The sequence below is a fragment of the Oncorhynchus tshawytscha genome, unplaced genomic scaffold (assembly GCF_018296145.1).
Source record: "Oncorhynchus tshawytscha isolate Ot180627B unplaced genomic scaffold, Otsh_v2.0 Un_contig_6606_pilon_pilon, whole genome shotgun sequence".
Lineage (NCBI taxonomy): Eukaryota > Metazoa > Chordata > Actinopteri > Salmoniformes > Salmonidae > Oncorhynchus > Oncorhynchus tshawytscha.
Window position 1 is genome coordinate 322 of NW_024607547.1, and position 9,679 is coordinate 10,000.

Below are 9,679 nucleotides of genomic sequence, written 5' to 3' on the forward strand. Positions count from 1 at the left end.
AGACAGACAGACAGACAGACAGACAGACCTTTAAACCTGCAGGTCCTCTCACACCAGGGTATCCAGACAGACAGACAGACAGACAGACAGACAGACAGACAGACAGACAGACAGACAGACAGACAGACAGACAGACAGACAGACAGACAGACCTTTAAACCTGCAGGTCCTCTCACACCAGGGTATCCAGACAGACAGACAGACAGACCTTTAAACCTGCAGGTCCTCTCAGACCAGGGTATCCAGACAGACAGACCTTTAAACCTGCAGGTCCTCTCAGACCAGGGTATCCAGACAGACAGGACCAGACAGACAGACAGGACAGACAGACAGACAGACAGACAGAGACAGACAGACAGACAGACCAGGGTACAGACAGACAGACAGACAGACAGACAGACAGACAGACAGACAGACAGACAGACAGACAGACAGACCTTTAAATCTGCAGGTCCTCTCACACCAGGGTATCACAGACCAGGGACAGACAGACAGACAGACAGACAGACAGACCTTTAAACCTGCAGTTCCTCTCAGACCAGGGTATCAGACAGACAGACAGACAGACAGACCTTTAAACCTGCAGGTCCTCTCACACCAGGGTATCCAGACAGACAGACAGACAGACCTTTAAACCTGCAGGTCCTCTCACACCAGGGTATCCAGACAGACAGACAGACAGACCTTTAAACCTGCAGGTCCTCTCACACCAGGGTATCCAGACAGACAGACAGACAGACAGACAGACAGACAGACAGACAGACAGACAGACAGACAGACAGACCTTTAAACCTGCAGACAGACAGTACAGACAGACAGACAGACAGACAGACCTTTAAACCTGCAGGTCCTCTCAGACCTGGGTATCCAGACAGACAGACAGACAGACAGACCTTTAAACCTGCAGGTCCTCTCAGACCAGGGTATCAGACAGACAGACAGACAGACAGACAGACCAGGGACAGACAGACAGACAGACAGACAGACAGACAGACCTTTAAACCTGCAGGTCCTCTCACACCAGGGTAGACAGACAGACCTTTAAACCTGCACAGACAGACAGACAGACAGACAGACCTTTAAACCTGCAGGTCCTCTCACACCAGGGTATCCAGACAGACAGACAGACAGACAGACAGACCTTTAAACCTGCAGTTCCTCTCAGACCAGGGTATCCAGACAGACAGACAGACAGACAGACAGACCTTTAAACCTGCAGGTCCTCTCACACCAGGGTATCCAGACAGTATCCAGACAGACAGACAGACAGACCTTTAAACCTGCAGGTCCTCTCACACCAGGGTATCCAGACAGACAGACAGACAGACCTTTAAACCTGCAGGTCCTCTCACACCAGGGTATCCAGACAGACAGACAGACAGACAGACAGACAGACAGACCTTTAAACCTGCAGGTCCTCTCAGACCAGGGTATCCAGACAGACAGACCTTTAAACCTGCAGTTCGTCGCGGACCAGGGTATCCAGACAGACAGACAGACATAACTTTAAACCTGCAGGTCCTCTCAGACCTGGGTATATAGATAGAGAGAGATGTAGAGACAGACAGACAGACCTTTAAACCTGCAGGTCCTCTCAGACCAGGGTATATAGATAGAGAGAGATATAGAGACAGATAGACAGACAGATAGACAGACAGACAGACAGAGAGACAGACCTTTAAACCTGCAGGTCCTCTCAGACCAGGGTATCCCTGTAAGAAGATGAAAGACAAATCTGAAATAGGCAAATGAGGTCCATGGACATTTGTCCAGACAATGTTGATATATCATACTTGTAACTAAGAATCAAAACATGAATGCCTACTTATTGCTCAGAAATTCACTGCTGAAGAAATACAGACCTGGAACCCTGGATATCCAGGTTGGCCTTCTCCCTGTGTTCCAGCATCACCCTGAAGAGAGAATCAAGATAATATTGTGTATTCAGAATATTAGCCTCATGATAAATCAGATAAGCTCTTCAATACACTCACCCTTTTCCCAATGGGCCCTGCATCTCCTGGTGCTCCTGGAGGCCCCCTGGGGCCCTTAACACCCTGGGGGGAGAGACCCTGGTCAAAACATGCATTGTAGTTTGCATGTGTTACCACATGGTACAGCTGTGTCATCATCAAAATCATTAAATGACTGGCCATCGTACCGCAGGCCCGTAAGGTCCCGGCTCTCCTCTGTACCCTTTGAGCCCAGACACTCCACTCAGACCCTTTCAGGGGGAAGAAATGAAGAGAGGGGGTGCGACAATGACTGGAGGTAAAACATCAACCTATATTTAGCAATAGCCCATGAGAGAGCTAGCCTGTTCCCCAAGAAGGTGTTGGTGGAACCATATAAGAAAGAACAAGTGATCACACAGAGTAATAGAGGACCGAGGGACACTCACCTGTGAACCCACGTCTCCAGCCTGACCTTCATGACCCTGTGCTCCAGCAGAGCCTGTGTCACCCGTCTCCCCTTGACCACCTCTTATTCCTGGAGCACCTCTTAGTCCCCTCTCTCCCCCTACACCCTTAAGAGAGACAAATAGGAAGAGAGATGGAGAGAGAGAGTGTCATGTGTGCTCCCTCTCCGGCCTCTTGGTCACCAGGCTGCTCGTTAAGGCGCACACCTGTCACCATTACGCGCACCTGCACATCGTCAGACTCACCTGGACTTCATCACTTCCTTTATTACCTGCCCTATATATGTCACTCCCTTTGGTTCCTTCCCCGGGCATCATTGTTTCTATTTCATATCTGTGTGCTGTTTGTGTTTCTTGTTTTGTATTTAGTTGTATTTATTTATTAAACAACAAACTCCCTGAACTTGCTTCCTGACTCTCAGCACACGTCGTTACAGAGAGAGAGAGGTCACCAGCTTGGATGTGAACAGCATTGTTCAGCTAAACAGGAGCTTCCCATCGGTCAACAAGGCCATTTTACCATAATGTAAACATCAAAGTGTTTACAAAAGCTAAACCAACTTTTTGGATTCATTATATACTAATGTGTTTTCTTTTACAGTGATACAACTATTTAATTCAGCCATTTAGTCAATGTAGAGCAGGGATCATCAACTAGATTTCTTGAGCAGATTGTCGGTGGCCGGAGCATAGTTACAAATAGAAAGCAAATTGACCTCAAGAAGCCCTGCTTACATTTGTATTCAATCACATTTCTCTCTATTATGCGTGTGAATACTTGGGAACAGATTTCTTAAATTCCCTTGGAGCTGATTTCCTGTTGTCCAACAATAAAAAATAATAAGATGTCACTTATTTTTTAGAAAACTTGGGGGGTCAAATAAAACCACCCCCGGGCCAAATTCGGCCCATGCGCCATCAGTTGGGGTACCCTGATGTTCAGTGATCTAGTAAGATATGTGTCTTCCTGTGTCAGATTATGTGGACAGTGTTCGTCCTGGTCCGGGTGATGTATTGATTCTAGAACTAGCTGAGTTCCAAACCTCTGTGCCTGGCGCTCCAGACGGTCCAAAGTCCCCCTGTAAAACACAGAAAGGTGGACAGGTGCCTGAGGTCATTGTCCAAATGTTATTGGTTATGGCATCATTTTTCCATTCAACTATAAAAAATACACCGATACATTTGGGCGTTTATCACAACTGGCACAACTTTACTTCGTCTCCTTGGTCACCCTTATTTCCAGGTCCTCCGATTGGTCCAGGCTCCCCCTACAGACACAGATGAAACAATACAGCCACACAGAAAAGCTATCCTGTGTGATAGATGGATGGATGATTGAATGATCAAATTATTGATTGATTAATTGATTGATTTGATTAGTTGATAAATCAATAGATTGATTGATTACCTTGGCTCCGTTGGCTCCAGACACTCCAGGAACCCCTGGCTCCCCAGGTGTTCCCATCTCTCCCTGTGGACAGGAAGGTCAAATAGAAACTTAAGTCACTCACACATTAAATAACGCAGAACAGACAATTAAGGTGCTGGGTATGACAGAGTTACCTTTTGTCCAGGTAATCCATAAGATCCTTCATCTCCTTTCTGCCCCAGAGGACCTGGCTCCCCCTATCAGAGGAAACAGTCATTACCAACATCAACCAGTCTGAACTTAAAGATGAATACTTTAGATCAGAGGAAACAGTCATTACCAACATCAACCAGTCTGAACTTAAATATGAATACTTTAGATCAGAGGAAACAGTCATTACCAACATCAACCACTCTGAACTTAAATATGAATACTTCAGATCAGAGGAAACAGTCATTACTTCAGATCAGAGGAAACAGTCATTACTTCAACATCAACCAGTCTGAACCAGTCTGAACTTAAATATGAATACTTCAGATCAGAGGAAACAGAATACATTACCAACATCAACCACTCTGAACTTAAAGATGAATACTTCAGATCAGAGGAAACAGTCATTACCAACATCAACCAGTCTGAACTTAAATATGAATACTTCAGATCAGAGGAAACAGTCATTACCAACATCAACCAGTCTGAACTTAAAGATGAATACTTCAGATCAGAGGAAACAGTCATTACCAACATCAACCAGTCTGAACTTAAATATGAATACTTCAGATCAGAGGAAACAGTCATTACCAACATCAACCAGTCTGAACTTAAAGATGAATACTTCAGATCAGAGGAAACAGTCATTACCAACATCAACCACTCTGAACTTTGAATACTTCAGATCAGAGGAAACAGTCATTACCAACATCAACCAGTCTGAACTTAAATATGAATACTTCAGATCAGAGGAAACAGTCATTACCAACATCAACCAGTCTGAACATGAATACTTTCAGATCAGAGGAAACAGTCATTACCAACATCAACCAGTCTGAACTTAAATATGAATACTTCAGATCAGAGGAAACAGTCATTACCAACATCAACCAGTCTGAACTTAAATATGAATACTTCAGATATAACTAACAGCATGAATCTACTATTTATCTAGAGACTATGAAGTCTGCTGAGGACAGAGTTATGGGAATAATGTGTAGTATTGTAACTCCCTATTTGCAGTACATGTCAGTCTACTGATTAGCTCTGGCTCCTAGAGTGCTATTGGCTGCCAAGTGGTTCTTGGCTGTGGGGGGAAATTCTGGGAAATGATGACCGCTTGGTGTAACGCTCCCAGAGTTTCACTGTAACTAGTCTAGGAGGTCATGAATACAGTAAGCCGTGGTGTGTGTGTGGTGCGTGTAGTGTGTGTGTAGTGTGTGTGATGCGTGTAGTGTGTGTGTGGGTTCGTGTGGTGAGTGTGGTGTGTGTGCGTGGGTTCGTGTGGTGCGTGTGTGGGTTTGTGTGTGTGGTGTGGTGTGGTGTGTGTGTGTGTGTGGGGGTGAGTGTGGTGCGTGTGTGGGTTCGTGTGGTGAGTGTGGTGAGTGTAGTGTGTGTGTGGGTTCGTGTGGTGAGTGTAGTGTGTGTGTGGGTTCGTGTGGTGAGTGTGGTGTGTGTGGATGGGTGTGGTGCGTGTGTGGGTTCGTGTGGTGACTCTGGCTACGTGACCTTGCATGACTCCTATAGACTTACCTCTGCCCCCTCGTCTCCTTTACAACCAGGCAGGCCTATAACCCCAGAGTCCCCCTACAGAGAGAGAAAGAGAGAGGGCGACGTGGGAGTTTACTGCACATTTCAAGGAATAATACAAACATGTGTGACCTCACTGAAGGTTTCCAGAGAAACAGAACTCCATTATGTACTTTGTAATCTGGGCCTACTACACAGTTTTTTGCTCTGAAAAACATCTGCTCTGGTTTGAGAAACATGTCAAGGGATTCAGGACCCGGGGTGGAGGTGGAGGTGTGGGTGGGGACTGCCTTTAAGCTAAATCTTAAATTTTAATAATTTTTTGGGAAATATTTTTAAATTATTTGACTTTATTTATTTATATATATATTTTAAATATATATCTTTTTATTTAAAAAAAAAACCAGTGTACAGACAAAAAGTATAGAAACAGACAATGATAACATATGCTTATTAGTGATAACATAATTTTCCATTAGCGCAATTCGATTTATGAAGTAAAATAGTTTTTCTTTATCCTTTTCATAGTTAAGGAACTTCCTGTCAAATCTCCCAGGGGGGGGGGGGGAATCTAAAGGGATGTGACCATGAGGCTTTAGTGCTGACCATTTAATCTATAAAACACCTATATGATTCATCTGGCTCATATCCACCATACAGCACCTGGATCGGTTTTAAGATCTTTTTTTTTGGCACCCTGTTATGCTCCATATAGTGCCTCACGGGGATGGACAAAAGCATTGCTCTGTACTGTATAATAGGTCCAGAGCCTATGGAAGAGGGTACAGGTGTTACATAATACTAACAGCCTTCAGCATGGGCTGGGCCATCCTTCGTCTGTATTTCATTCTCATCTTGTTTTCGTCTCAACCCCTCTAATAATTCTGGAATATGGGTGTATATAAAGGGAGACCTGTGAGGGCGAAGCCTGCATCCCTGTTTAATTGGTCACTCACACTTTACGAGGCCTTGATAGCCTTGTTTTTCTGTTTGTAAGTTTACAGAGTGATACTCTTGTTAAACATTTAATAATGCGGGGGCTGTGTGTTGAGTAAGAGGTAGAAAACAAACAAACCACAAGGCCATCCTTCCCGTCCACTCCATCCGCTCCTTTCTCACCCTAGAAACACATGGGTCACATGACTTCATTCCCACCACTGCAATTGGTTGAATTGGTGAGTATGTGACAATGTGGATGACTGAATGGATGGATGGACACATGAATGAATGAATGATGCATAAGATCAACAACATACCTTTTGTCCAGATGGTCCTCTTGGACCCTGTAGGGCAAAATAACGTTTGAACATTTTGACAGCTGAACCTATGGCTGTTGGATGATGTGATGTATTCTTTGTTTACATTATATACGTATGTACTATAAGGTTTATAAACACTATTATAAACACTATTACTCTCCACAAAATCGATGAGAGCTTACTCTGTCACCAGTAGGACCACGGTCACCCTGTAGAGAAAGAGAGTGATGAATATCAGAGTTTAGCTTCTAAGCACTTAATACGGATCAGGACAGTTAACATTCCTGGTGTTGGAAACACTGGGAACATATGGCATATTTTAATTCGGGTTAAGTGAATGCTCATGGAACATTGCATTAGCTAACCTCATACAGCCAGACAGGTATGTCTCTAAATATTGCATTTACGCCATAGCTCTAAATTCTACCAGGCAATGTTACATTATAGCTAACCAGCATGTGTTATGAATAATCTAAAACATTCAAAGTGGTACATATTTTTATTTTAGATAAATAATCACTCTGACCTTCTCCCCTCTGTGTCCTTGGGGCCCCTGGTCACCTGCAGTCCCCTAGGTGACAAAGATATGATCCACATGTGATCCACATATGATCCACATTGCCTGTAGCCATAATCTGTAGCATCAAACAGACTACAAAGCATAATGTCTCCACAGTCTACAGTCAGTAGACAGACAAGTTCATGTTCTGTAATGTGTCATATACTACCTTTGCTCCCAAACTTCCCGGTCTCCCGGCAACCCCCTGACGTCCTGGAGTTCCCTGAAAAAAAGAATCATATCTATTTCTCATTGTCATCAGTCAACCTCTTCCAGTGTTAGTCATTCTGAAGCAGAGTCTGAGTGAAGCCGTTTGTATAAACTGTGTTAAGCTACAGGAAGCTTCTATCCCCAAGCAATACGACTGATAAATAGATGACAAAATAGCTACATGGACTATCTGAGTTAACCTTGTATCTTTACTGAGCTTTTATTTTTATTTGTGTACTGTCTCTGTTTACATGCACAGGGCCCTACACACACACACACACACACACGCACGCACACACACACACACACACACACGCACACACACACACACACACACACACACACACACACACACACACACACACACACACACACACACACACACACACACACACACACACACTGTCTCTGTTCACACGCACAGGGCCCTACACACACACACACACACACACACTGTCTCTGTTCACACGCACAGGGTCCACACACACACACACACACACACACACACACACTGTCTCTGTTCACACGCACAGGGCCCTACACACACACTGTCACTCCATCATCTGCTCACTCAGACATAATATGCACATTCATATTGACTCTACACACAAGCACAGCCACTCACTTACAAGCTGCTGCTACTCTGTTTATCTTATATCCTGTTGCCTAGTCACCTTACCCTTATATATATATATATATATATATATCTACCTCCAACACTCCAATGTTCCTGTACATTGTAAATATGGTATTGGAACTGACCCTGTATATAGTATGCTTACTTACTTACTTATTGTTAGGTTTTGAGTTTGCAAGAAAGACATTTCACTGTACTTGTGCATGTGACATTACACCCTTTGGCCCAAAATTCCCATTGAGACAGAGAAGAAAGTCTTGGACTTGCCAGACTGCCAGAAGTTGTGCACAGAACACGGTACTGTACAATAGAATCAATCAAACTAAGACTTTTTCAGTTCCACTACCTCCTCGTCTCCTTAATGCATTTCTTAGCTGGAACAAACAAGAGCTGTGTTGACTAGCAGTGGGCTAGGCAGGCCATCTGGACGCCATGATTAGATCAGACACAGAGAAGGCCAAAGTCATTTGTCCCCATCAGGTAAACAGGGGCCTGGGGGCATGCTCAGATCACACATAGAAATGTATGTTATAGAGTGGACATGATTCCCTATTCGACATGACATAGAAGCATGGCTTTGCTATGTAATATATTTCTCTATATTTCTATCTCAATGTTCCATAACGCTGCACCCCATGGAATATGGTCCTGGTAAAGCCCCTTCTCCACCCCCCCAACGCTTACTAATCCCTTACTTAGTCACTGAGAGTTGGAGCTAAGCAAACCATCAGTAAGGTAAGGTAAGTATAAGGTAAGGTAAATATAAGGTAAGGTAAGTATAAGGTAAGGTAAATATAAGGTAAGGTAAGTATAAGGTAAGGTAAATATAAGGTAAGGTAAGTATAAGGTAAGGTAAGGTAAGTATAAGGTAAGGTAAGATAAGTATAAGGTAAGGTAAGGTAAGTATAAGGTAAGGTAAGTATAAGGTAAGGTAAATATAAGGTAAGGTAAGTATAAGGTAAGGTAAGTATAAGGTAAGGTAAGTATAAGGTAAGGTAAATATAAGGTAAGGTAAGTATAAGGTAAGGTAAGGTAAGGTAAGGTAAATATAAGGTAAGGTAAGTATAAGGTAAGGTAAGTATAAGGTAAGGTAAATATAAGGTAAGGTAAGTATAAGGTAAGGTAAGTATAAGGTAAGGTAAGTATAAGGTAAGGTAAGTATAAGGTAAGGTAAGTATAAGGTAAGGTAAGTATAAGGTAAGGTAAATATAAGGTAAGGTAAGTATAAGGTAAGGTAAGTATAAGGTAAGGTAAGTATATCTAAGAACGCAGCGATGGGCATTTTCAACATTTTCACCAATAGCTAAGGTGGGCGACCGATAGCCTAGCGGTTAAGAGTGTTGGGCCAGTAACTGAAAGGTTGCTGGTTTGAATCTGTCGATGTGCCCTTGAGCAAGGCACTCTAATAACCCTAATTGCCCCTGTAAGCCGCTCTGGATACGAGCGTCTGGTAAATCTAAATGTGGTGTTTTAACTAAAAGGAAAA

At 43.4% G+C, this 9,679-nt stretch overlaps 1 protein-coding gene across 2 annotated transcripts in view; it reads right to left on the reverse strand.

The window, feature by feature from the left end:
* Positions 1-1,676: 1,676 nt before the first annotated feature.
* Positions 1,677-9,679, reverse strand: part of LOC112264195 (collagen alpha-1(VI) chain) — a gene marked incomplete at its 3' end in the record, with an annotated part of 26,703 nt that continues 18,700 nt past the window's right edge. For both annotated transcript variants that reach the window (XM_042312492.1, XM_042312493.1), the window contains 15 exon segments: positions 1,677-1,712; positions 1,863-1,913; positions 1,995-2,057; positions 2,162-2,224; positions 2,402-2,527; positions 3,463-3,498; positions 3,634-3,687; positions 3,828-3,890; positions 3,983-4,045; positions 5,532-5,585; positions 6,604-6,648; positions 6,785-6,811; positions 6,970-6,996; positions 7,314-7,358; positions 7,516-7,569. In XM_042312492.1, coding sequence (XP_042168426.1) covers positions 1,677-1,712; positions 1,863-1,913; positions 1,995-2,057; positions 2,162-2,224; positions 2,402-2,527; positions 3,463-3,498; positions 3,634-3,687; positions 3,828-3,890; positions 3,983-4,045; positions 5,532-5,585; positions 6,604-6,648; positions 6,785-6,811; positions 6,970-6,996; positions 7,314-7,358; positions 7,516-7,569 — 807 coding nt within the window.